The 27742-nt window shown below is 47.7% G+C and overlaps 2 protein-coding genes across 5 annotated transcripts; both read left to right on the top strand.

Annotated features, from left to right (window-relative positions):
• Positions 1-145: 145 nt before the first annotated feature.
• Positions 146-11152, top strand: Gdpgp1 (GDP-D-glucose phosphorylase 1). 4 transcript variants are annotated; one of them, XM_021653720.2, is made up of 3 exons: positions 146-449; positions 649-1156; positions 3749-5460. In XM_021653720.2, the coding sequence occupies exon 3, from the start codon at positions 3758-3760 to the stop codon at positions 4913-4915; it is 1158 nt and encodes a 385-aa protein (XP_021509395.2). In that variant the 5' UTR covers positions 146-449; positions 649-1156; positions 3749-3757; the 3' UTR covers positions 4916-5460. The 4 variants fall into 4 exon arrangements, with proteins under 4 accessions (XP_021509395.2, XP_021509397.2, XP_060223393.1 ...); XM_060367410.1 differs by lacking the exons at positions 146-449; positions 649-1156 and adding exons at positions 463-611; positions 6389-11152 and having other exon boundaries at positions 3749-4703; XM_021653722.2 differs by lacking the exon at positions 649-1156.
• A 1038-nt stretch (positions 11153-12190) lies between these two features.
• Positions 12191-27437, top strand: Ttll13 (tubulin tyrosine ligase like 13). The gene is given in 15 exon segments (XM_060367411.1): positions 12191-12405; positions 12905-13172; positions 14151-14191; positions 15691-15809; positions 17776-17906; positions 18299-18455; positions 18848-18991; positions 19334-19419; positions 19712-19943; positions 20528-20712; positions 23276-23461; positions 24850-25030; positions 25315-25494; positions 26059-26377; positions 26757-27437. Coding segments are annotated over 14 exon segments (2463 nt in total). The 5' UTR covers positions 12191-12405; positions 12905-12915; the 3' UTR covers positions 27002-27437.
• Positions 27438-27742: the final 305 nt, after the last annotated feature.

The following is a 27742-nucleotide window of genomic DNA, read 5'->3' on the forward strand; positions in this document are numbered from 1 at the left end:
AGCTCCCGGCTCCCCGCGGGCCCAGGAGAGCTGGAGGCAGGGCCCGGGGAGGAGCCGGACGCGCCGGGGCGGGGCCCAGGCCTCATGGCCCCGCCTCCCAGTGGGCGGGGCGGACCACGCCGCGTGCGCGTGGTGCACACTGCGCCTGCGTCGGAGACGGTACGCCCTCGCTGTCTTCCGTGGTGCGTCTGCGCGCAGAGCCTTGAGAGGCGTCCGCTTCGCCGGGGGATGAGCTGGAGACCTCATCCCCATGTGCGGGCGGGTAACCTCCAGACTCAGGCTGGCACCGGGGCTGGAGGAGGTCCGGTGGGTCTCTGCCGAGAGGAGCCATCCCAGACTGTCTGACTGGACCCGAGCCGCAGCCCCGTCACCGGCGCTTGGCTTGCTGGTTCTTGAAACTGTTTCCTGGATTGTGCACTTTATCGCGCGTCCGTGGAACAATTGACCAGGTGAGCTTCCATTTTACAAACATAGATCCGGTTTCAGTGATGTGTCGGGACTCGGGCGTTCGGTTCTGTCCACAGATCCCCACTGCCTGTTTCGTCGTCACTGCGGACGAGCTTCCTTTGAACCCTATCGCAAAGTGCGAGCTTCCAGCCGTAGGGACCAAGGTTAGTCTATTTGCTCTTTTCTCTTTTCAACCTCCAGGACATTCAAATGATTACCAGATGCATGTACGAATGAACAAATTTACACTGCGTGAAGAAGTGAGGATTCCAAACTCCTAGGAGGAGGAAAGGTGGATTCTGGGACAGTTAATCTTGGCGGGTCAACTTGCTCGGATCTGGAGTCAAGTAGAAGGCAAACTGCTGGGCACTCCTGTGAGGGGTTTTCTTGATATGGTTGTTTGAAGTGAGAGGACCCACTGCGGCAGTGCCCTCAGATGGCAACTCACACAAGAGATACGGAAGAAGGAAACTCTGCTTTTGGCCTGTTTGCCTTGGCTTGCTGATAAGTGTCTGTCCTGTTCCTACCACTATGCAGTTCCTTTGTTGTCATTAGAATCAACTTCCAGCTTCTGGCTCAAACTGAAATCCAGCAGCTTTCCAGGAACCATCCAGGCGTTCAGCACCAGATTGGAACTGCTGAGAAATCATCCTTGTGGACCGAGCAACTACCACTGTTGGTCTTCCCAGACCATACGGAGTAAACCAATGTAATAAATCTCCTCTTATCTATTCATCAGTTCTGTTCCTTTAGAACAGTAGTCCTCACCCTTCCTAATGCTGGGATCCTTCAGGAACCATGAAATTATTTTCATTGCTACTTCAGACTAGTTGTGCAAGTTATGAATCATTATGTAATTTCTGTGTTTTCCAATAGTCTTAGTCGACTCCTGTGGAAGGATCTTTTAAAAACGACTTAAGAGATTAAATAGTTTTATGTTTTTTTGTTTTGTTTTTTTTCTGGTTTACTAGTATGAGTGTCTGAAACAGCAAAGCTGAGGGAAACCAAACTTAGGCTGAGCTGGTTTGTCTCTCTCCCTCTCTCATGTCTTTTGGACATGAAGTTGTGGTTCTGACAGCCTCACCCATGCTGGAGTTGCAGGCGTGCATCACCACCCCTGACCCTCAGTCGTAATTTTTATTTTATTTTTTTGAGAAAGGATCTCTTGTAGCTCAGGCTGGCCTCAGATTCACTACATAGTTGATGCTAAACTTCTGATCTGCCTGTCTTTACCTCCCAAGTGCTGGGTTCACAGGCATGTGCCACCACTCTTCAGTCATGGGGACCAAACCCAAGACTATGTATATGATAAGTAGTCCTCCAGCTGAGCTCCATCCCTAGCCCTTAAAAAATAAATTATATATATATGTGACAATCTCTCTATATATGTATATATAGATAGAGAGATGGTCTTTGTATATCATACATGTGTAAATGTTTGTGTGCACACACTTGTGTGTCCATGAGCACCTGCCACACATGTGGAGGTCATAGGACCACCCTGGGTGTTTGTCTCCACCTCCATCTCACGGTAGGAGCACTGTCATTGTAGCCTTGTAGCACTTTCAATATTCACCTGAGTCCTGGGGATTCGAACTCAGCTACTCAGCTTTTCACCTTTGCAAGCTGCTTTACCCACTAAGCTGTCTCTCCAGCCTCTTCAAAGCGTACATTGTTTTCTAAGTATGTGTGTAGTGGGTGTGTGGTGTGAGTGTGTGTACGCTGTATGTGTTGGAGGCCCAAGGTGCCAAGCATCTTTTTGGTCAGTTTCTACCATATTTAAAATTGCTTTTAGATTTACACTTACTGGCTTGTGTGGCACACGCCACTTTGTAAACGTGATGCTAAGAGGACTTGCAGGGGTCTGTTCTGTCTACCACACAGGTTCAGGGTACAGAGCTGCAGTCCTCAGGCTTGGCAACAAGTACGTTTACTTGATGAGCCATCTTGCCAGCTTCTCCTCACTTGTTTTTTTGAGAGTTCCTTTTCTCTGTGTATTTATAAATTTATTTTGAGGCAGGGTCTCTCTGTGTGGTCCTGGCTGCCCTGGAACTCATAATGTCGACCAGGCTGGCCTCTGAACCTACAGAGCTTCTCTTACCTCTGCCTCCTGAGTGCTGAGATCTCTTATGTACGCACTGCCGTGGCAGGATGTTTGAGTACACTGTCAGTGGATGTATAGAGATACACATAGGAAGAAGAAGGGAGGGACAGTCAGTTTGAGAGCATGGGGAAGGAGAGCTTTTGTGACATCGACTGAGGAGGAAGGTCAGCTGGGCGCTTTCTCTGCCTCTCTGAGCTGGCAGGCTTTTACCCCAGCATCTGACTCCTGGATCGTCATTGGTAAAATTGAACATTTTGTTAAAAGCAACACACTATCATCTCTAGCTTCAAAAAAACTGGGTAACTCCTGAGTGCTGAGACTAAAGGCATGTGCCACCACACCCAGCTCAATATGTGTTTAGTTATATGTATTTATGTGTGAGCAAGTGCATACATGGAGGTCAGAGAACAGCTTGCAGGAGTTAGTTCTCTTCCTAACTGGATCTGGGGTCTCAAACTCAGGTTGTCAGACTTTGGGTCAAGTAACCCTGAGCCGTCTGGGGTCTCAAACTCAGGTTGTCAGACTTTGGGTCAAGTAACCCTGAGCCGTTTCTCCTGCTCCCTAAATATATTTTCACTTCAGTAAAATCACCCTCATTTGCAGCTGATAGAATTATGAACAATGTCTGTTTTCTAAATATTTTACCACGATTACATATTACCTATTACTTTTTTTTTTTAATTTTTTATTTGACTTTCCAGGATTCATAACACAGTTCGAATAAGGGGGTCTGGTTCATTTCAGTTCCTTTTCTTCCAAACTAGAGGGAAGGGACCACTCCAGTCTGTGCCTTCTCCTTATCTGTGATGACCAGGCTGTAAAGGTCCCTGCTGCGTTGAACCTTGAATATCACAGTATCCCTGTTCTTGATCTTAAGGACCTGGCATCCTTTTGTCTGGCTGTAAGCAGGAAATACTCACTTCCTTAATATTCTGAGGTGTGGCGACAGATTCCTGTTACCTCTTCAACACAGGGTTTCTCTGTGTAGCCTTTGCTGTCCTGTGCTCTGTAGACCAGGCTGGCCTCGAACTTTATAAAGATCCACCTGCCTCTGCCTCGCAAGTGCTGGGATTTAAGGCTTGCACCACCACCTCCCAGCCCTGTCAATTTATAATCAGAATAAAATATTACCCAAGAATAACCTCTGGAAGTGGGCTGCTCTCCATTTATGTACTTTTCATCTCTTGACTGTTTCAGGTAGCCTTCATGGCTGTGCCACATGATTCACAGGAAACGTCCTATCTGCTGCCTCCGAACCCTGAGGACTGGGAAGAACAAGGCATCCCTGACTTTGTCTACGGACAGAAAGACCTCGTAGGGAAGGGAATTCAGTGGCCAAGGAATTCACCCAGTGCCCTGGACACGCCGCCACTGTCCCGCTTCGACTCTGCCCTCTGCTCTGCGTGGAGGCAGCGGGCGGAACTGGGCCTGTTTCGATACTGCCTAGAAGATCTGCAGACCCAAATCCTGCCTGGTTCCGTGGGATTTGTAGCTCAGCTGAATATAGAGCGAGGGGTACAGAGGAGGCGCCCCCAGAATATCAGAAGTGTGAGACAGGAGTTTGACCCCGACCAGTTTAACTTCAATAAAATCCAACCCGGAGAAGTTCTCTTCCGTCTGCAAAGGCAGCCTAATGGGCCGGCTGCTCCAAAGCAAGAGGACATCCTTGTGATGATCAACGTCAGTCCGCTGGAGTGGGGTCACGTACTGCTGGTGCCTGAGCCTGCTCTTGGGCTCCCCCAGCGCCTGCTGCCGGGAGTGCTGCGGGCCGGGCTTGAAGCTGTGCTACTGAGCTCTCACCCTGGCTTTCGGGTTGGCTTCAACAGCCTGGGAGGTTTGGCCTCTGTGAACCATCTCCACCTGCATGGCTACTACCTGGCCCACCCACTGCCTGTGGAGGGTGCGCCAAGCACACCCCTAGACCCAAAGGGCTGTATACACCTGCTGCAGGTGCTCCCAGCTCCCGGCTTCCTCTTCTACACCAGCGGTCCAGGGCCTGAGTTGGAAGCCTTGATTAGCAGGGTATGCAGGGCTACGGATTACCTGAGTGACCACGACATCGCACATAACTTATTTGTGACCCGGGGAACTCCACCCGGGCCGGCATCGTCTTCCTCAGACCTCACTGGCATCCGAGTCATTCTGTGGGCCCGTAAGTCCAGCTTTGGAGTAAAGGAAAGTGGGGCTTTCAATGTTGCACTCTGTGAACTGGCTGGCCACCTACCTGTCAAAACATCCCAGGACTTCGGCTGCTTGACAGAAGCAGCTGCAGTGGCCCTCATTCAGGACTGCCTGCTGCCCCGAACTCAGGCAGATGAGGTGCAGGCAGCGCTGGTGGCCCTGATGGCCCAGGAAGAATTATGAATCTTTAGAAGTTGTGGTTTTTTTTGTGGGAAGAATGCTTGCTGTCAAGCCTGTTGACTGAGTTAGACCTCCAAAGCCCAAGTGGTAAAATCCCATGCATACAATGGCTCATACACACCCATACATGTACACACAAGTAAATGTATCTCAAAAAAATTTTTTTAATATTTATTTATTATGTAGTGTTCTGCCTGCATGTACACCTGCCCACCAGAACTCATTATAGATGGTTGTGAGCCACCATGTGGTTGCTGGGAATTGAACTCAGGACCTCTGGAAGGGCAGCCAGTGCTCTTAGCCTCTGAGCCATCTCTCCAGCCCCCTCAAAAAAAAATTTTTTTTAAGTAAATGTAAAAAAAATGTATATATTTCTTTTCCAAGACAGGATTTGTCTGTGTAACAGCCCTGGCCGTCCTGGACTCGCTCTGCAGATCAGACTGGCCATAAACTCACAGAGATCTGCCTGCCTCTGCCTCCCAAGTGCTGAAATTACAGGTCTGTGCCACCACCACCACCACCTGCTAATAAAAAAAGAAAAAATTAAAGTGGAGAGTGTGAGAGTTTCAAACTCTTGGTTTGTCAGTTGTCTGAGTCTCACGAGCTGATCAAAGAAAGGGTCACTCCGGGATGAAATACGTCCTTGCAGGCATCAGGGATTGATTGTTTATACAGAAAGGTTTTGGGGGGAGGGAAGTAGGGGGGCTAAACCGAGTTCCTCATTCCAAATATCCCAGTCTAATCTATATGCTTCCTGAGCTTGCACCCCTGCAACTTCAGTCCTTATTGTATACTCTGTGCAGTACTAAACAATTTAAGAATTCCAGGTATGCTAGGACTGACTTGTCTTATGACCAAGGTCATGCAAAAGTTCTTCAGAAAAACAACTCTGTAGATAATAGAAACCCACTGGAGGACTGGAGAAATGGCTCAGTAGTAAAGAGCACCGGCCACTCTCAGAGGTCCTGGGTTCAATCCCCAGCACTCCGAGGTGGCTCTCAACTGTCTGTAATGGAGTCTGTTGTCATCTTCTGCAACACGTGTATGCACGTGTGCAGACATACGTGCATACAAAACTCTTACACATAAATGAATCTCTGCTGTTTGGTGGTGGCATACACCTTTAGCCCTAGCACTCGGAGACAGAGGCAGGCAGATCTCTGAATTCAAGGCCAGCCTGGTCTATAGTTTGAGACCAGGATAGTCAAGGCTACATAGAAAAACCCTGTCTCAAAACAAAACACTTTTCTACAAAGAGATCAAGGTCAAAGCACTTCTAGAAAACAACTTCATTCTAACTTCTACTCTAGATACAATGATTCTACTAGATTTCCTGCTATACTAGTTGCTACCTGGACCTTTGGTATGAATCATCAGTCTGTACTTAAGTGAGTTATGGATGCATCCAGCTGCCATTTTCTTGTCCTTTGCCCACCACTGACTTTTTCTTTCCTCTTTTTTTTTTTTTTTTAACAGATGGAGTCTGCTGTATTGCCCAAGCTAGCCTCAAACTCCTCAGATCAAAGAACTCTGCCTTAGTTTCCTGAATCAATGGCAAGCCTGTTGACTGAGTTAGACCTCCCGCTTTGCCTATAACTAGAAGGCTGACTTTGCCCTCCCATGTTGTATTTGGCACAAGACTTGAACAAGATCAAGCCAAGCCAACCAACATTCCAACATAGATAAGAAAAGTCTTTGGAGACACAGTTTCTTCTCAGAAAATCTACCTTTTTGTTTGTTTTGAGACAGGATTTGTCTACATATTCCTGGCTGTCCTGGAACTTACTGTGTAGACCAAGCTAGCCTCAAACTCATAGAAATGGGAAGCCTGACTTCCCCTCCTGGGTTTGGGATTAAAGATGAGTGCCACAACACCCAAAGTTTTTAGAAATGCTAGTGAGCACCTAGAACTCACTATGTAGCTCCAAATGACCTTGAACTTCTGAGTCTCTTGGCACCTCCCACATGCTAGGGGGTCACAGGAGTCTGTAACTATGCTTGTTTTATGGTGTGCTGGAGATCAAACCCAGGGTTCTGTGCACATGTTGTAGTGAAAAAAATAGTGTGGGGCTATGTATTATTGATTATTATTAGCCCTAAGATTATCACGGCTGTATTACTTAACTGGCTATCACAAATAATGAGACACAACACCTGATAGGTTTTAATTTCCTCGTTTACCTTGGGCAGGGCAGATACTTCACTTACACTGTCTCAATATCCTCACCATCCACCTCCCAGCCCCCATCCCATGCATTCACCTTAATTCTCCTCAACTGGACCACCTTCTATCCATAATCCCATGTTACTTGCTTATAGTCTTCATCTGGGCCTTTTCACGCCATTACTGGAGTCCTTCCTCAGCCCATGTGGTGTTTCCTCCAGGCTAACACATCCTGGCATCCTCTTCCTTCCATCTGTTTGTCCTTCCTGTGATTCCTCCTGGGCTTCTCCAAAGCCTAGAACCTTAGCCACACCTACCCCATTCTGCCCTGCCCAGGTACAAGCTGTTTAATTAGCCAATCAGATATAATGACTTAAAGAGGTTTACCCAGAGGGCCAGTAATTAGCATTAGACTAACCTCCAAGATGCATATTTGGCCTTCATGCTATCCAACTCGTGTACATCTCAACCCCATGTATTTTTTAAAAGTTACATCTTATTTATTTTAACTTATTTCTGTGTGTTTGAGTGTGTCTAGATCAGAGGATAAATTTTGGGAGGTCAGTATGTTGTGCCGGATTCACGAGCCCCCAAAATACTGCCAAGAGTTGAGTCTTGCAAAACACATGAGAATCTCTTTATTTGAAGGTAGAGCTTGGGCTTACACCCTCACCTCTCAGTAGTTGAGAGTAGAGCCCGGAGCTCAGGGTAGGTGGGTGATTCAAAGGCCCTAGTCCTTCCCAGCCTAGCAAGCGTCTGTTGGTTGAAACACAAAAGGGATGTTGCATTTTGAACTGATTGGCTGTGGGGTGCCATTAACTGTCTGGCTTCCCTTGTTTGGCTGTCCTAGGGTAGAGGGGCATCTGGGCCAGTTTCCTAGCAACTGTATCTCTAGTGGGCAGGAAAAGAATGCAGTAAGGCTGATTCCTCCCTGCAGGTAGCTGGACACGTCTCCACCTGTCTGGCCTTTGTTCAGGCTTGTGCTTTAAACTTTAATCCAATAACCCAAAAAGCCAGTTTTTAATTCTTTGGTGTCTCAAGTTCTCTCCTTTCACCTTGGGGATGCTGAGGAGTCTCTAACTGAGGTCAGAAGGCTCGGTGCCTTTACCTGCTGAGCCATCTTGAAGTCCCACCCTTGTTTTTTTATGCAAATACATTTATTTTGTAAGACCTGGGGTCTCATAGCTCAGGAGTTCAATTGTGCCCTTCCCAGAAACTCCCCCAGACCAAGACTCGTTGCAAAAGCAAGAGGTTTATTAACCATTGTACAACGGGGTCACCCCTGCCGGTCAGCAAAGAGTGGCACCGGGAGACAAAGGCCTTTAGGTTTTTAAAAGAAAAATTGCGGGAAATTTGAAGTTGCAGTTTTGGCAATTTAGGATTGGATGAGGAAGTTATAAAGTAAGATAATTGGTTAGTCTTAGGTGCTCAAGCTTGGCCAGTCCTGCCAAGTGTGGATGCAGCTGCAATTGAAGGTGGGGGTGGTTAGCTCATCCTTGAAGATTAGGGGCTACAGACTTTTGGCTGGAGGTCAAAAGCTACTCAGAAGAAGTCTAGGTTTGTTGCTAAGAAACGCTATCTCAAGGACAAGGGTCTGGTCCTTCTTTTGCTGAGTGAAGGTCATTGCTTGCTTGCCCTTTTTTTATATCTGTCCTCACAGATAGGGTCACATTCCTTCACTCTCTGGAAAGGTACTAAGAGGCTTTAGCTTAACCTGGACCTAAAACTCAAAACTATAGGCTTTAGAAGACATATAGGTTACAAAGTTAGTCTAACCCTTTCAATTTGACTTGAAAAGTTACTACCAGATGACATCACTTTTAAGTAGGTAATGATTCTGAGAACTACAACAAAGAGCTTGAACAGGGTACATCAAGTTCCAAATATATACTTTTCTTTCTTTCTTTTGTTTTTGGTTTCTCAAGACAGGGTTTTTCTATGTAGCTTTGGATGTCCTGGAACTCACCCTGTAGACCACACTGGCCTTCACCATTTTTTCTTTTTAATAACCATCTCTTGTTAAAGGTATAATTTCTAAGAAGATACTGTATACTTTGCATATGTTTTTTACAGAATTCCATCTAAGCTTAAAGCTCACTTTCCTGGAAAATGTTATGCTCAACAGCATTTTAAAATTAAAGGAAGAGTTTGATTATATATGTTTCAAAATAAATAAGCATGTATTAAACTGACCTTTTAGTGACAAAATATTTTGTTTATAGACTAGATGTCAGGATTAATGCAAACTTTGGGTACATTTTTTTTCTACACATGTAATATATGCTTGTTTGTGTACTTGAAACCCCTTTTAAGGACTAGCAAGACAGAAGATTTGTTGACTATAAGAAAAAGATTCTTTTTTTTAAATATTTTTTTTAATGTATATAATGTCTGGAGGAGCAGACAGTGCTCTTAACTGCTAACCCATCTCTCCAGCCTTTATTGTTTTGTTTGCTTGTTTGGTTTGTTGGTTGGTTTTTCACAACAGGGTTTCTCTGTGTAGCCTTGGCTGTCCTGGACTCACTTTGTAGACCAGGCTGGCCTGGAACTCACAGAGATCAGCCTGCCTCTGCCTCCCTGAGTGTTGTGATTAAAGGCCCAGCAATAAAAATATTCTTAAATGTACAAAAAGAAAAAGAATCAAGTAGACTTCTTCCCCCCCACCCATATCCCAAGGCTCAGGGAATGTGGGGACATAAAGAAGGTTAGGACTAGAGGATGAAGAAATCTGTAAAGGCAGTCATGTGGACATGACATTGCAATTGCAATCACGAATTCAGAGACTGTGGTTAAAAGACCTGCATAAGACAGTCTCTGTCAACAATACAATGTGTGTGTGTGTTGGGGAAGGGTGGGGAGAGGAAGGCACATGAGGAAGGCACACAGTTGATAGCTACTGGGAAAATGGGAGTCAGTTTTCTTAAGTGTAGTCAGTGGAAAGTTATCCATGACATAGTAAGTAACTCCATACCCACGTACATGCAAGGAACTCTAATTAAACTCAGTTATTTTTTAAAAGGAAAGATGAAATTAGGAAGGGAATGTGTTGGGAGGAGGGGTTTCCAGAGGCAGTGGGATAGGATAAGAGAGCATCATGAGTCTGACCAGGCTGGAGAAATGGCTCAGAGGTTAAGAGCACTGTCTGTTCTTCCTAGATGGTCCTGAGTTCAATTCCCAGCGGCTCACAACCATCTACAACGTGATCTAGTGTCCTGTTCTGGCTGTAGGTATATACTCGTATACATAAAATAGGTAAATCTTTTTTAAAAGATGAATATGATCAAAACATTTTATATACATGAACTTGTCAAAGAATGAAAATCCTTCTTTAAATCACTATAATGATTTTAAGAATAAAAGAATGAGAGCCTAGAGAGATGGCTCAGCAGTTAAGAACACTTTCTGCTCTTGTAGAGAACACTTTCTGCTCTTGGGTTCCTAGCACCAACCTGGCAGCCGACAAACATACGTAACACCAGTTCCAGAGAACCGACAACCTCTTCTGGCCCCTGAGAGTATTGCACACATGTGGTACTCATCTATAAATGCCTGCAAAACACCCATACACATAAAATAATAAGTAAATCTTTAAAAGAATGAAAGAGGGAGCTGGAGAGATGACTCAGTGATTAAGAGCACTGGCTGCTCTTCAAGAGGACCTGGGTTCAATTCCTAGCACTTGTATACTTGCTCACATCCATCTGTAACTTAAGTTACAGGGAATTTAACACCTTTTTCTGGCCTCCTCTGGCATTGTGCACACAGGGTACACAGATATGCACTCAGGAACACACAGATACTCATAAATTGAAAAACACTTGAAAACAATGAAAAACTGGTGAAATGGCTCACTGGTTAACAGTACTTTGTTGCTCTTTCAGAGGCCCTAGGTTCAGTTCCCATCACCCACATGTTGGCTTACCACTATGTGTAACTCTAGTCCCAAGGGGTCTAACACCCTCTTCTGACTTTATAGGAACCAAGCAAGGATGTGGTCCACATACATACATGCAGGCAAAAATTCATACACATAAATATATATGTGTTCTGCCAGGTGCAGTGGCACACGCCTGTAATCCCAGCACTCAGGGAGGCAGAGGCAGGTAGATATCTGTGAGTTCAAAGCCAGCCTGGTCTACAAAGCAAGTCCAGGACAGCCAGGGTTGTCACACAAAGAAACCCTGTCTCGAAAAAAATCAAAAGAAAAAAAATTATATATATTCTAAAAATATTCTAAAATTTTGAAAGAATAAAAAAATGCTTCCATTACTGCACAACCAGTTACTTTGGCAAATTTTCAGTACTACCGATTAAGTAGAAGACAGTATCTATGTACCTTCTGCAACGTTTGTCTTTTTGTCAACAACAACAACAAAATATTCGCTTCTTTTCTGGATTTTGCCACACAAAATAATCTGAATTACAAATTGGGTTAGGTTTGGCGGAGGAAGCTAGTGGAATTCAAAGGGGCAGGGGAGTTTCACGTACAAGAAGGTGAAAATGACAGAGCAATTGGATGAGGTCACTGTTGTTTCTTTTTCTTTAAGTTAAAAAAGTATTTATTTGTTTTGTGGTGGTGGGCACCATACCAAGGTATGGATATAGGGGTGAGAGGACAATTGACTGTTGTCCTGGATTTCTTCTTCCACCATGTGGGTTCCGTAGGTCGAACTCAAGTCCTTTGGCTTGTCAGCAAGCACTTTTACCCGCTGAGCCACCTCGCTGGCCTCATTCTGTAATTCGCTCACGGAATTGTTTCGGCTCCTGGGGGTGAAAGCCGCGGACGGCATGCGTAACACCATTTCTGAAATGCAGAAGAAACTCGAGCAGCTACTTGTCCCAGATGCAGACTGGTTTGGCCTGGCCAAGAGGTTCCAGGAAAGGTGGAACAGAGAAGTTACGAACCCACTCCAACGTGCTCGCTCACGGGCACCTACGCACCCGGACCTCGAACGCAGACGGCGCGGGGCCCACGTGGCTCCGGCTGGCTCCAAAGTGGGCGTGGCTGCCGACAAGGCCACGCCCCCAGAACGCTAGGGGCCGCCTTCGTGTCCATAGCGACCGCGGCGGCGGCGGCCGTCGGCTTGCTTAAGAAGGCGCCGCCGCCGCCAGGATCTCGGAGCTAGAAGTTAACCCCGAGGGGGAGCGGGCTCCCCCTCGCGACAGCGGGGACAGACAGTCCTGTGGAACGAAGAGACAGTCCCCGACGTCCAGCAACGCCCAGGAAGAGCCTCAGCGAGCGAGGGGCTGCCATGAGCGACCAGCTGAGTCCAGCCCCGGGCCGCTAGGGGCAGCTCCAGCAGCCCCTGAGCTCTCCTCGAAACCTCGGGTGGGCAGTGTCTGCCGTGGGTTTCCTTTCCTCTCTCATAGCCCAAATGGTCTCAGCCCTCAGATACCCGACCCCAAAGTGTTCACAACTGAACCCCGGCTCAGGGAAATCGCGGCCCGGTAGCCTTTTACCTTCATTGGTATTTTAAAGCAAAGAGTCTCCCAGTTCTGTGAGCCACCTCTTTTTCCCCCATTCAGGAAACAAAGCGGCCGCCGTCGCGGCTCCTACCAAGCTCTGTTCTGCATGCACTGCAGTGTGTTGTATAATACAGGGTGATCCTGGAGGATGGGGTCTTTTCGTTAAGGGCTTTCCATCTTACAAGCATCTCATTCTCCCCACAACCCTCTACTTGGAAACATCCTATTTTTCAGTAGTACTGGTATGAAAAGGCAACGTTTCCTTCTAGCACCCTAAAGGGACTCTGGGTGAATTCCTGCAGGGCTTCCTGGGCCTGGAAAGAGGTCTGACAAATATTTCACTCTCATTCCTCTTCCCTTAGAATCTAAGAGGATGGAGCCCAATACCTGTAAGACCAGTGAATCTGAGGAAGATTATGTTGAGGAAGAGGAGTCTGAGGAAGAGTGCGTTAGAGAGGAAGCTACCAGCCCAAACGCTTCCCAGCAGGCACTTGGAAAGCCTGACTATAAAGAACATGAAAATGGAGTTGCTTTATCTATTGTAGCCAAGAAAGTTCCTAAGAAAACCATAAGTATAACAAACATTGATGATTTGGAAGTCGGGAGGAGGAAGAGAAAGAGAAAACGAAGGTAAGTTTTCCCTAGATGTCCCAGAGGTCTGACTAGAGAGTTACCCCTTGGCTTCACACTGTCATTTGGTAGGGGAGCACCAAAAGGTGGGGTTTAAGCTTTCACTTTAGCCTTTGGGAGGGTAGAGGAGAGCCAGATGGTGGGGCGTGCCTATAATCACAGCACTAGGAAGGCCAAGACAAAAAGATCACTGTGTTCTAGACCAGCATGCACTGCAGTATGAGACCCTCACTCAAAAGCCAAGTAACAATGGGCTGATGAGATAGATGGCTCAGTTGGAGAAGAGAGCTTGGTTCACAAGCATGAGGACCTTGAGTTTGAATCCACAATGCTCACATTAAAAGAAAAAAAAAAGTTGTCTGTGGTGGCAAATGCCTTTGTGCCCAGCACTCTGGAGGCAGAGGCAGATGGATCTTTGAGTTCAAGGCCAGCCTGGTCTACAGAGCAAATTCCAGGACAGCCAAGGCTATACAGAGAAATCCTCTCTAGGAAATCCAAAAAGAAAGACTGAAGTAGCCCAAATGGTTGTCCTGTTGTCCTGGATTTCTTCTTCCACCATGTGGGTTCCGTAGGTCGAACTCAAGTCCTTTGGCTTGTCAGCAAGCACTTTTGCCGAAACAGAAAAAAAAAAAAAAAAAAAAAAAAATCAGAGCATCTGGGTCTTCCCAGTTTGGAATTTTTGCATGTTGGTTTGGTATTTAAGATGCTTCTAGAAGCCAGGCACGTTGGCATATACCTGTAATCCCAGCACTCAGGGAGGCAGAAGCAGGTATATCTCTGTGAGTTTGAGGCCAGCCTGGTCTACAAAGTCTAGGAGAGCCAGGGCTACACAGAGAAACCCTGTCTCTGGGGAGGAAAAAAGTGCTTCTAGAGAAAATGTGTTTGTATTTTAAGTTTGCCCAGGAACTCAGGCTCCTGGCAGCCTGGCGCCTGTTCTTTCCTCCTCTCTGCCTGATGTTTATTCTCTTTTCGTTTCAGGGTCCTGGCCATCAACCTGACCAACTGCAAGTACGAGAGTGGTAAGCACGGAGCCCATCGCTCACGGCCGCGTGTGCAAGAGGGACTGTTGATCTCATTCCTGGGACACTCACAGCCCTTCTCCCAGCCCCTGACTCCCTTCTATCCCCAGACGTAGCTCCTGACATCTGGGACGTTGCAGTTAGTATCAGTAGGGAGGATATCTCCACAGTCACCTGGCCAACGCCCCTCCCCATAACCGAACCAAACCCCCAAACCACAAGCCAGACATGTGAGAGGCAGAAGTGGGCAGATTTCTATGAGTTCCAGGTCAGCCTGGCCTACAGAGGAAGGAACAACCAAAGCTACATAGTGAGACCCTGACCACCCCCCCAAAAAAAAATTGACATAGGTGTAGATATACGATGATAATCATAAAAAAAAAAAAAAAAAAAAAAAGTGGTTGCAGGTGGTGGTGGCACATACTTTAGTCCCAGCACTCAGAAAGCCTCTCTGAGTTCAAAGCCAGCTTGGTCTACAGAGTGAGTTCTAAGACAGCCAGGGCTACAGAGAGAAACCCTTGTCTCAAAAAAAAAAAAAGTAATAATAATAAATAATAAAAGAAAAATGTGACTGAGGAAATAGCTCATTGATAGACTACTTGCCTATCATGCCTGAAGCCCTAGATTTGATCCTCAGCACCCCACTAATCCCAGAATTTGGGAAATGGAGTCAAAAGGATGAGAAGTTCAATGTTCTTCTTGGTTACATAGATAGCCTGGATTACAAGAGGCCCTGTAAAAAACAAACAAACAAATGACTGAATGTCACCATTGCCCTACCCTTCAAAAAAGGAACATAAGGAAAAGTTACTGCTTTTGGGCCTGGGGACACAGCTCATTGTATAAACACACTCATCAACCCTAGTTCAATATTGGGAACCCACACGGTAGAAGGAAACTCCTGCAAATTGCCCTCTCACCTCCCCATGCATGATCTGGCAAATGTGCCCACCCACATACACATGTTTAAAGATCATTAAAATCTTAAGAAAAAAAAAAAAGCTGCTTTTGAAGGGTCGAGAATATAACTCAATGGTAAAGGGCTTGCCTGCCGTGCAAAAAGCCCTAGCTTTAATCTCCGACACCTCAAAAACACAAACCATGTTTTCCCTCTGAGACACTTTCACGGGGCTTTAATCATGTAAGTAATATCCCCAGCTAGGGCTTTCATCCTTCCCCACTGACATCTGTATAAAGATTCACTCAGAGTCTTAGGTGGCAGTGCGCCCCAGACTCTGATCCCCAGTGGCAGTGGCGCTGATCCCCAGAGGGTCAGCAGATACCCACACAGTCCTGACCCAGAGCAACAGGGCTTCTGTCTGGCCCTTGTGCTCTCTGCTAGCCTCATGAACTTGGAATCACGACCTGGTAACTAAGATGCTGAGGTAAGAGCCACACGCCCCTGCAGTCGGCAGTCAGTCAGGTCATTCCTTCTTCCATGCAGCTAGAGTTCCTGGCTGGTGCCTCGGCTGGCAGCATTAACCTCCCTGTCTCTACAGTGCGCCGGGCAGCCCAAATGTGTGGCCTGAAGGAGGTAGGAGAGGATGAAGAGTGGACTGTGTACTGGACAGACTGTTCTGTCTCACTGGAACGAGTCATGGACATGAAGAGGTTTCAGGTACCAATATCCTGGCCCAACATCCAAAATGAACATTCCCACCCTGTCTGCCCCTGGCACTCCGAGACTGCCCCTTTCCACGGCTGCACCTTCTCTAGACAGGGAGGCCACTGGCGGTGGCCTCCAGTAAAAATAGTCTCCTCTTGGCTCTCTGGAGCCTCTGTTATCTGAAGTAAGTGTTTGGTGGGCATCCCTGTCACATTATTAGTTCACACCGGTGGCATCTGAGGAACCTGCCTGCCTCATGGAGAGCAGGTGTGCCCATCTTGGGGCAAGGACTGGAAAGCTGCTTTAGAGCTAACAGCAGAAGGCTTGGGACGTAGCCCAGTGCTCAGTGCTAGAGTGCTTGCCTAGTATGCACAAGGCACTGAGTTCAATTTTCAGTATCCAAAAAAATGGGGACTAGTGCTTAGGCAAGCTGAATGGTTTAGTATGTAAGCAGCTTAGCATCACACAGCTACCAAGAAAGTAGATGCCAGGCTGCTGAGAGATAATGTCGAAGAGCCACGTGTGGCAAAATACACAAATGATCCCAGAATTTGGGAGGTGAAAACAAGGATCAGGAGGAGCCTAAGGCCATCCTACATACATCAGGCTCAAAAGAAAAAAAATCAACTCCCCAACAGGGAAGGGGGGTGGGAGAGAGAGAGAGCCAGCCAGAAATACATGCATGGGGCTAGGCATGGTATGGAGATACAGGACGGTAATCCCAGCAGGCTGAGTCAAGACGATGAAGTATTTGAGGCTATATATCTTGGGCTATATATCATGACCCTGGCTCAAAAGCAACAAAAAAACAAGACAGTGTGTCATTGTGTGTGGTGAAGTCGTGTGGCTTACTGACAAGGATACATTTGCGAGGAGTGGCTTGGTGGGTGATTTCAACAACATAAGTATACTGAACAAATGTCTGCTACGTCACTGGGTGATAAAGTTTGTTAAGACCACTATCGGGCATGTAGTCTGTCCTTAACTGAAATGTCACTATGCAGCACAAAAGGGTCAGTAGGCTTCGTTCAGGGAATCTAGGAAGGGAGTCCAGGACACTGTAACCTGTCCTCACCTAGTCTTAAAGGAGGAAGCTAGGAGAGAGCAACTACTGTAAAGACTGGAGAAGCCTCAAAGCCGGGGTGTGCAGGGAGCAGCTGTCAGTGACGACCTCTAGCTAACGGTAATGAACAGCTTCCACTGAGGGATTCCTCTGCAACTGGTCAAATGCCGTTAAGGTGGTTTTACATTGCTTCTTTATGAAATCCTTAACATCCCTGAATGGCAGATGCCGTTTGTTAAAGAGAGGACAGGAAGCCTAGGACACGGGGTTTGCACAGCTAGTGACTGAGGACTGCTGAGCACGCTCAGCCGTCCTGCACTCTGCCTGCCATTCCTGCAGGGAGGAACAGCTAAGGGCCTCCAGCAGACAGCAGCTCTCGGTGTGTGGCCTCTAGGTGCGGTTGTGTGCATTCTCTACACTCTACTCAGTTTTCTTTGCTCCTTTGTGTCTTCAAGGAAATGTGATTCTTATTATTTCTTTGTGTTTTCATCTATCATTATTCCTCTTTTAAACCGTGTGTGTGTGTGTGTGTGTGTGTGTGTGTGTGTGTGTGTGTGTTTTGAGGGGAATTGAACCTAGAACCACTGACAGCATCATTATCTGGTGAGCTGAGAGGTGTGAGGAGGTGGCTGGAGGGCACAAGGTCCTGGCTAGTCTACGCTTTTCCAGCTGTCTTTCCTTTTTTCAGCCTTGGTGTGTGTAGATTTGTGCTGGGGAGAGGCCGTGGAGGGATTTCTCACCCGCCCCTTGGAAGCTTCCTGTCTCGCCCTTGCTGACTCGATAACAGTGCTGCCACCCACTCTGACGTCTTCCTTTCCTTCCCAGACCCCTTCTATGGCTTCCCGGGATGCCCAGGTCCTGGGAGCTGTAACTTGCTACTCGGGGGAACAGTATAACAAGCTGACTCTGTTTCAGAAAATCAACCACTTCCCTGGCATGACAGAAATCTGCCGCAAAGACCTGCTGGCTCGGAACCTCAACCGCATGCAGAAGCTCTACCCTACTGAGTACAACATCTTCCCACGAACCTGGTGCCTCCCTGCAGAGTGAGTGAGCCTAGACCCTGGGGGCAGGATGAGGACTCACTCTCTGTAGTCTTGTAGGCTTGTTTCAGAGGGTTGGAACAGGACCATGAAAGATTCAGCTGGCCGGGAGTGGTGGCTCAGGCCTTTGATCCCAGGACTCGGGAGGCAGAGGAGGCAAGAAGATTTCTCTAAGTTAGAGGCCAGCCTGGACTACATAGCAAGTAGAGGATAGCCAGGGTTACAAAGAGAGACTTCGTCTCAAAAAAGAAAGTTTCAGCTGGCCAAAGCAAAGTGGGTCCGAGGCTAAGTCCACCAAGAACAGCCTGGAAATAGATAACAAGAAGCTGGCCATGGGGGTCCCAGGACAGTCAGGATGCACAGAAACCCTTTGACCAGCCTCTCTCTGCATGTAGCTATGGGGAGTTCCAGGCCTACGGTCGTCAGCGGAAAACCCGCACTTATATCTGCAAGCCAGATAGCGGCTGTCAGGGGCGTGGCATCTTTATCACCAGAACCCCCAAGGAAATCAAGCCAGGAGAGCATATGATCTGCCAACAGTACATCACCAAGGTGAAGGCCACCTCGGAACCCCCAGGCCTGTCCCCACACTAGGATGCCACATCCCTCATATACCAGGGCCAGAAGTCAATTGTAGGCTCCTGCCCTCCTTGCTGTCTTCGTTGTCTTACAGACAGACGGTGCCACTGTTTAGAGCTAGGCAGCCTGGGTTCGACTCGCAGCTTTCCCATTTCCCAGACATACGATCTCCGGGCAGTTATCTGACCCTTTCCTTGGCTCTGTTTCCTCACTGTTAAATGAGAATAATAACAGTAACTGCTTGATATGCTTATTGTGAGGATTCAGCGTTTTACGTATTGGAAGCACCTTTAATAACCACTTATTGCATGTAATACTCACTTCGGAAGTTCATTAGTATTCCCCCCGGGTTTGCATGCTCTTAGCCCTTCCTCATTGATGGCTTCAAGTTTGACATGCGAATCTATGTTCTGATCACTTCCTGTGACCCTCTCCGGATCTTCATGTATGAGGAAGGCCTGGCCCGTTTTGCCACCATGCCGTATGTGGAGCCTAGCCATAACAACCTGGTGAGGAGGCGGGGTGGCGCCCTCTTCTCTTCCGTCGCCATGAGTGCCGTGGCTCTAGGCACAAACATGGCAGAAAAGTGTGTCCTTGTCAGCCAAGACCAAGGAAGGAAGTCAGTGGGAGCCGGAGTCCCTGGGGGCGTGCTGACTGGGTGGTGGCCAAGGCAAGGTTTCTAATGGAGTTCTCCAGCCCAGCCTCTTTCCCAGGACCATGCAGGAAAAGTCCCTGGTGAAGAGGGCCAGGAGATGAGCAATCTTGGGGCAAAGCAGTGGGTGATGAGAAGTCGCTGAAGGGCCGGAGAGGCAGAGGCAGCATGAGCCAATGTAGTGTCATTCACCCCACAGGAGGAGGTCTGCATGCACCTGACCAACTACGCGATCAATAAACACAATGAGAATTTTGTCCGAGATGATGCCGTGGGCAGCAAGAGGTATCCCCTATTCTGTTTTCCCCTGCTTCCTCCCCTTGAAGTCTCAGAAGCCCATGAAACCCAAGTGGCACCTGGGAAGCTCATTTCCCAGGAATCTCTGTGTCTGAGCTCTTAAGCATAGACTCATTAACCTAGAGTCCCGGTAACTGATCCCAGCTCCCAGCTGCTAAGCAGTGCTTTGCAGCCCAGGGTCCCAGACATGGAAATGGGGTTAAAGTCAGGGAGCCTCCTGCCTGCAGCCAGGTCCTGCTGGCATGGAAATCGGTCCTCCTCTGAGCACTGGGCCTCATAGGAAGCTGTCGACACTCAATGCCTGGCTGCGAGAACACAGCTATGACCCCCGAGAGATGTGGGGGGACATCGAAGACATCATCATCAAAACCATCATCTCAGCCCACTCTGTTCTTCGCCACAACTATCGCACCTGCTTCCCCCAATACCTGTGTGGAGGCACATGCGCCTGCTTTGAGATCCTGGGCTTTGACATCTTACTGGACCACAAGCTCAAGCCCTGGCTTCTAGAGGTAAGATTTCTTTGGACCTGACAAGGCCAAAGGCAACAGGCCTCGCCTGGGAAGGACTACACTTACATGGCAGAAGAGGGGGGATGAGGAGGTAGAAGGCTCAGGGCGGGTAAGAACCGAGCGAAAGTGTAAGATTTCCATCATCTGCTGCGACAGAGAGTGATAGTCTTTGACCTCTACAGTAGCAATTCAGACTGGGCATGGGGGCACATGCCTGTGATCTCTGTGCCTGAGAAATGGAGGAAGGAGGATCATGACGTCAGAATGAGCCTCAGCTACATGGTGAATTTGAGGCTAGCCTGGATTCTATGAGAGCCCGTCTCAGACACCCACTAAAAGCAAGCAAGCAAGCAAGCATAGTAATCCATGTTTAGGCTTCTCCAGTGCTTTTGGAGTAGGCCTTGCCCTTGAGGACCCAGTTTCTGCAGTCGAGTTGTCTGTTTTTCGCTCACTAGCCTGCAGACTGGGCAAATCTCCTCTCAGCTGTCGGCTCGGGCCGCAGGCCGGAGCTGTTTGTCTCCAGGCCTGCAGTTAGAGCTGCTCAGGTGGTCTAGGAAAGGGGCAATAAGGACTCCTCTTGGCAGGTAAACCACTCCCCAAGCTTCACCACAGACTCCCGCCTGGATCGAGAGGTGAAGGATGCACTTCTCTGTGACGCCATGAACCTCGTCAACCTCCGGGGATGTGACAAAAAGAAGGTGATTGAAGAAGACAAGCGTCGAGTCAAGGAACGGCTTTTCCCATGCCACCAACAGCCACGAGAAGTCAGGTGTGCCTGGTATCTGATAGATGTTTGTTTATTTGAGACAGGTCTCTAGCTGGCCTGGACCTAGATATGTAGACCAGGTTGGTCTCAAACTCTCAGAGATCTACCAGCCTCTGCCTCACCGTGGCTGGGATCAAAGGTGTGAGTCTTGGTGCCCAGTTTATTTATTTTTAAGCTAATATGGTACAAGTTTATCTAGTTCTTTTTCGATGTGTGTGTGTGTTTGTGTTTCCGCACGTGTGCCAGGCCAGACCTGTGGTCAGAGGACAAGTGAGAGATGGTTCTCTCCTTGGTGGGTCCTGAGAATTGAACTTAGGTCCTTGGGCTTGGCTGCAAGTGCCATTATCCCTTGAGCCACCTCGCAGGTCCTAGTAGGTGTTTAGTTGTGCAACTTAACTTCTTTGTTATTCCTTTCATAAAAGAAGGAGAAGGCTACAAGGAGCTGATTAGCTTTCAAACCCTTCTTTTGGCATAGATAATATATAATATATTATAAAGACATATTAAAAAATATACATTGAAGTCTTTCATGTCCCTCTTCTGCAGCAATCAGTTTTCAGCCGGACCACATCACTACTGTCATCTTTATATTTGCACAAGCATTTAAAAGTCTAAATGTGTTTATCCAAAAATAATTTCTCCTTGTCTACCAGACTGTTGCATAAGGCACACTCTGTAGCTTTCTTCACAAGGCACACAAGGAACTTTCTGTAGTGCGATTAGCTGCTTGGGGGGTTGTTTTGTTCTGTTATTTATTTTTTGACACAGGTTCTCGATATATACAGTTCAGGGTGGAACTCCTATGTAGCCCAGGCAGGCCTTGAACTAATGATGCACCATTTAACTCCCAGCTATTTTTTTAACACTATAGTTTTATTTATTCTTCAGAATTTCATACATGCATAAAATGTATTTTTACCATATTCAGCCCACCCCAATTCCAACTCTCAACTCCTCCCAGATCTACCCTTCCAACTCCTTGTCTCTTTTCTCTCTTTTTAATAACGGGTTACCAAGTCTCTTTGTGCTGTCTCTATACCCCCCCCCCCCCGGAGTGAGGCCGTCCCCTGGAGCATTGGTGCCACACTCTTAAAGGGAACCAACTCTCCCTCTCTCCAGAAGGCATCAGCTGTGAGTCGTTTCTCATCCAGGGATCAGGGCTTGTGAGTCCCCCCTCCCCCAAACTGGAGTATTGACTGCACTAGTGATCACTTGCAGGTCCTGTGCAGGCAGCCACAGTTGCTGTGCAGTCCTGGGCACATCGGTCCTGTCATGGCAAAAGACTCTTCATTTGCCTCAGTTCTCCCTGATTTTTCTTCCTCCTCCTCCTCCTTCTTTCTTTATGTATGTATGTATCTATCTATCTATCTATCTGTCTGTCTGTCTATTTATTTATTTATTTTTGACTAGCTCTTATGATCTTTCTTCCCCTCTTCCACAAAAGTGCCTGAGCCTTGGCGGGGAACTAGTTTGTTTTCTAATAAAGCTCAATTAAAAACCAATTCCTGATAATCCTTGTAGTAATGACACATAGGAAACAGTTCAGTGCTTATTAGGAAATAGTTTGAGTTGTCACCCATTATTTTCACTATAAAATAGGTTACAAACATAACTGGTTGATGATACTGAATTTGTAATTTGCTAATGAGACATAAGGTTGAGTTGAATGGCTGGATAATGACATTGCTTTTCTCTATTTGCATCTTGATATGCAGAGGCAAAGTAAATTTGATTCCTCAAAATAGCCTTAAGGTCTGGCACATGGCAGGCACTCAGATATTAGTGTGGTGAATGGGAGTGAAGGATAATTGTAAGCACCCTGAATACTCTCAAAAGACTGGCCGGCACATCTGAATGAATCCTGTCTTCCGGGGAGGAAAGTGGACAGAAGACGCTGGACTAAAGAAATAAAGGAGTCCCGGTGCAGTGGCTTGGGACTATATCCCAGCCCTCAGGAGGTAGAATTGGGAGAATCATGAGTTCGAGGCCAGCTTGAGCCACTTAGCACGATCTTGTCTCAAGTAAATGGACAAACGCTTAAAATATAAGCGTCTTTCTTTTTCAGTCTGGGTTGAACTGTGTGCCTCACGTGTGAGAAGCACATGCTTTATCGCTGTGCTGCATCCTGGCCGGTAGGTAGCACCTTTTCTGACGCTGACGAGCTGGCCTTGATCTCTCTATGGAGCTGAGGCTGATTTTGGACTCTAGCTCCTCCGGCGTCTGCCTTCCCAGTGTTAGGATTACAAACCTTTAGTCCATCCAGTTTAATCCTTTTCTTTCACATTTTCTGTAGTGTATGGGTATTACACTTACAATCAGGAATACAAAAGACTGTGGTAACTTAGAGTGTCTGCTCATGAATAGATCATTCTGCACACAGGCAGAGAATCAGAATTCTGGAAACCACACTAATTTGATGATTACGTATATGGTGGGGCTGGCCATGAGCTTGGGTGCGTCTCTCCACAGGCATGGTTCAGGAAGACCAGGCAGCCAGTGGCAGGTTCTGAATGCTTTGGCTGGTATTTTCTCCCTCCTCTGACTTCCCTGAGCTTGGTTTCCATAGGCGAGAACAGATCGAGTCATCCCAGGCCGCCATGCAGGACCAGGAACGCTATGAAGATTCCCACCTGGGGGGATACCGGCGGATCTACCCCGGGCCTGATTCAGACAAATATGCGCCCTTCTTCAAGCACAATGGCTCCCTGTTCCAGGAGACTGCTGCCTCCAAGGCCAGAGAGGAGTGTGCCAGGTACCCTTGGCGGCGGCATTTTCTTCTGTCCAGGTGGGTGAGGGGCAAATCCTGAAGTGGAGTTGCTCCCTGGCAGGTTCTCTCTGCATGCAGGCATGCACAGGCACGCCTTCACTCATGTATTTGTATGCAATATATGTGTGCGCACGTACGCATGTGGAGGCCGGTGGACGACCTCCGCCGTTCACCTTGCTTTGTGTGTTTTTAAATATGTAAAGATTGCACTTATTTCTTTGTGAGTGTGTGTACCTCGTGCACTTGTGGAAGCCAGAAGATCTTTCGGGGGTCAGTTGACTCCTCCCGCCATGCGGGCTCCCGTGAATGAACATGGTGGTCAGATTTGGTTGTAAGCACCTTTACCAGTTGATCACATCTTGCCACTCTCACTTGGTTGTTCTTCTTTGTTTGTTTTGTCTTTTGTTTTTCGAAACAGGGTTTCTCCGTGTAGCCCTGGCTGTCTTGGACTCGCTCTGTAGACCAGGCTGGCCTCAAACTCACAGAGATCTGCCTGCTTCTGCCCCACCCCCAAATTACAGGCGTGTGCTACCAAGCCCAGTTTTGTTATTATTCTTTATTATTTTTTTTAAAGTTCTGTGTTTTTAAAACTGGGTTTCAGTGTATAGCTTTGACTGGCCTGGAACTTGCTGTATAATACAGATGAGGCTGACCTCAACTTCATAGAGCTCTGCTTCCCAAGTGCTGGGACTAGAAGTGTGTGCTACCATATCTGGCCCCCTTTATATTTTTCATTGGCCTGAAACTCACCAAGTAGACTAGGCTAGCTGGCCAGCGACTTGCCTAATTTTTGCCTCCCCAGTGCTGAGATACAAGAATGTGCCACTACACCTGGCTTTTTTTTTCCCCCCACAGGTCTTGGGGCTTGAACCTGAGTTCAAGGAGACAGCCATAATAACAGGCTTTCGGGTCAGAAACATAGAGAGCAAGTCCAACAGGGGACACAGGTTGAGCACAGGGATGGGGTGGGGAAAGCACAGTGGTGAGTCCATACATTAGCTGTGGGGCCCGGACCAAAGGTGTCAACTGACTTCGTGCCTTCAGGGCAAGGACTTGACAGCATGAGCTACCACCCCAGTCCACCCACAGATTTTTTTTCTTTCTTCTGAGAAAGGGTTTCTCTGTGTATATAGCCTTGGCTGTCCTGGACCTTGCTCTGTAGACCAGACTGGCCTAGAACTTAGAGAGACCAGCCTGTCTCTGCCTCCTAGACTGCGGGGACATTAAGAGATTCTTAATGATTCTTTCCTATCCGCTCTAATCAGTTCCAGCAACCCATCATGATTTCCTTTTATTAGCCCATCCTGTTTTCCCTCACCCTCCATTTTTCCCACACAGTCTCTTCATTGTCTGAAACTGCTGTGTCTTGTCAGGCAGCAACTAGAAGAGATTCGCCTAAAGCAGGAACAGCAGGAGAACCCAGGCACCAAGAAGCGAAAGGAAAACAAGGACCAGAACCAGGGTGAATCAGCTGGGGAGAAAAGCCGTGCCAGAGCAATGACACGGTGCTTTGCCACCAACTTGCCTTACAGGAGCCGGAACCGGGACAAAGAGGTGTCAGGGGCTGTGGTTCTTATCTCTTCACATGAAACTAAATTGGGGCTACTAGAGAAGGGAACCCCTGCTGTCCTCTCTCCCCTTGCTTGAGAGAGCTAAGTCTCTAGCTAGTAAAGTGGATCTGACCTTCGGAACAGAAGGTGAGAGAATGGACAGCTAAGGGGGTCTTACAGTGGGGTCTGGGGAGAGGAGGGGGTACAGTGGGCAGGGGTCCTGCGGCCATCCTTGCTGATGGTGTGAGACTCATCTTGGACATCCTGTATCTCTCCTGTACCTTGTAGCTGCTCCCAGTACACCTGGACACTATGCAGCCTCAGGACATTATAGAAGAGGAAGAGCTTGAGCGGATGAAGCTCCTGTTACAAAGAGAGAATCTCATCCGAAGCCTGGGTATTGTAGAGCAGCTCACCCGCATGCTGTACCCCAGCCACCGGGGCCACAGAAAGCTTCATGAGTATCGGGTGAGGGTCCCTGCGAAGCCTGTCACAAAGCCAGGGAACAAGGGCTGTGATGCCAACACGTGGTGGTGGCTCCACCAAAGGAGGTTTATGTGACGGTATCTGTCACGGGAGCCTGGGAGAGGGTCTGTTGGTTCCATGACATCTGTTCCCAGGCTCCCTTGGGTTTGGTGTCGCAATCCAGCAAAGTGCAGCCCCCACCTTTCTCAGTTGCCAGAGACTTGCTGTCTCTATTTCTGTTTCACAGTGACCCACAACTCATGACTGACAAATAACAAGGCTAACACCATGCTCAGTGGCTTCTGTGTAATCACCCTAGCAATGCCAGTGCCCGGCTCCAGTGGGAGCCATTAGACAATCGCGGGCCGACAAAACAGCTGCCGCCGTTTTCACTGGCTAGTAGCCAACCTGTTGGGCCCTCTATTTTTGTTGAACCTGGAAAGAATAACTAGTTAAAACAGTGGCTATGGCCTGGAAGAAATTTTTTTATTTTTTAGTTATATATTTCTTCCAACACTCTACCCAGCCTCACAAGAAATATGGTAAGGGGCTGCTCTTCTCCTCTAGCCTAGATTTCACCAGGACGGGCTGGGCAGTCAAGAACTGCAACCTGTGAATTTGGTCCCACTGGTGTTCCTGAGAGGGGCTGCCTCAGAGCAGGTCCCTCCTCATTTCCTGCAACCACTCCGGCCCCACGAATTGATCCCCAGGATCTTAGGGCCACTATCAAGCATCAATCCCGCAATTGCACAGCATCCCCGGTACCATCTGCAGTCCAGGAACTTCAACGGGATAGGAGATTCAGCAGCCATTGGTCCCTGTTCAGTGTCAATGAAGAAATCTGGGAAGCACTCTTTTTCCAGCTCTAGAGGCAGGCTCACTAGCCGTAAGTATACAAAACTAGCTTTGGTCACTTTTGACGGACAGAAATTCCCAGTAGCAAGTGTTATGGCTGGGATGCTTCCAAGATATAAAGTGGCAATCCTGGTAGTGTAGGAATGGGGGAAGGCAGTGGACCCCATTTATTTACTTCCTTCTGTCTAGTGACCCTGGTGATAGTCATGGCAGAAACAGTCCCAGCCCTCAAAAGCAGTTAACAGGGAAATGGATGTGTAAACAGACTAATTAAAATACAGGGTGACACAGACCCTGGAGGGAAGCATGGGATGCTATTCTTCTGTGTAACTGGACCACAGGTGGGAAAGAGGTGAGAACATCTCTTCTGTGAATACTACAACTTAGTAGGGTCCATGTTTCTACTGCAGAAGGCCAAGCCAGCAGAAGGCTAGAAGCCATAAACCGAGCCCTGACTGGATCAGTGCCATCCACTTTAACCCCAAAGCAGGGCTATCTTCTGCATCCCGAAAGACAGGAAAGTGACTCATGGACCGAGCCCTCCGTGGTAAACTCTGAACACAGAGGAGCCAATGGGAACCTCACCCTATGCCCAGCCTCTGCACCAATGCTGTAGCATTCCAGCCCACTCCTTAACATCATCCAACACAGGTAAAAGAAGGGAAGCCCAGCACTCAACCAAGAGTAAAGGGCCTTCAATCTTTGCTAATTGAAAGACTGCCATCAAGTTCCAGTTTGAAAAGCTCTGGCCAGGACCGTTGCTTGCAAAAGGCAAAACACAAAGGCATCAAGAATTCTTCAACATTCTAAGATTTTTTTGGGGATCGGTAAAGACTAAAAGATGAAGGGCTAAGGCCAACCTGTATGCATCTCTGCTTATCAAGCCTTAGGCTGGGTTTATTGCTAAAAGGATGGGTCTGAACCCTGGGTGTGGCTTGGGGCTAGAGGTCACTGGGCAACAAGGAATTCCTTTCCCAGAGGAGTCAAAAGCCCAAGGTACGGTGTAGTCGCCATCAGAAGACTGCTGAGGGTTCGCCCTTCCTGCCACAGTGGCAGAATCAGACAGGCCTGGGCAGCCTGTGCCAGAGGAAATTGAACCGTCTTTTTATTAAAGTTTATGTCGTTTTCTAGGCGCCTCCTGTACCTCCTTTCGATCCTCGCGTCTGAGGCAAGCCCTTCTCAGTTTCAGTAGGGAAGCCAAGCCTGGTAACCCAGGCCTATAACCCTAGTTACTTGGGAAGCTGAGGCAAAATGATGAATTCAAGGCTAGGACAACTCAGACCATCTCACCATCTCAAAGCTTTTTTTTTTTTAATGGCTAGTAAGATCTCTCAGTGGCAGAAGCTCGCCTAGCACGTACAAGGCCCTAGCGCGGCTCACCAGCACCGCAAAAGGG

The sequence above is a fragment of the Meriones unguiculatus genome, chromosome 14, assembly GCF_030254825.1.
Source record: "Meriones unguiculatus strain TT.TT164.6M chromosome 14, Bangor_MerUng_6.1, whole genome shotgun sequence".
In the NCBI taxonomy this organism is placed as follows: domain Eukaryota; kingdom Metazoa; phylum Chordata; class Mammalia; order Rodentia; family Muridae; genus Meriones; species Meriones unguiculatus.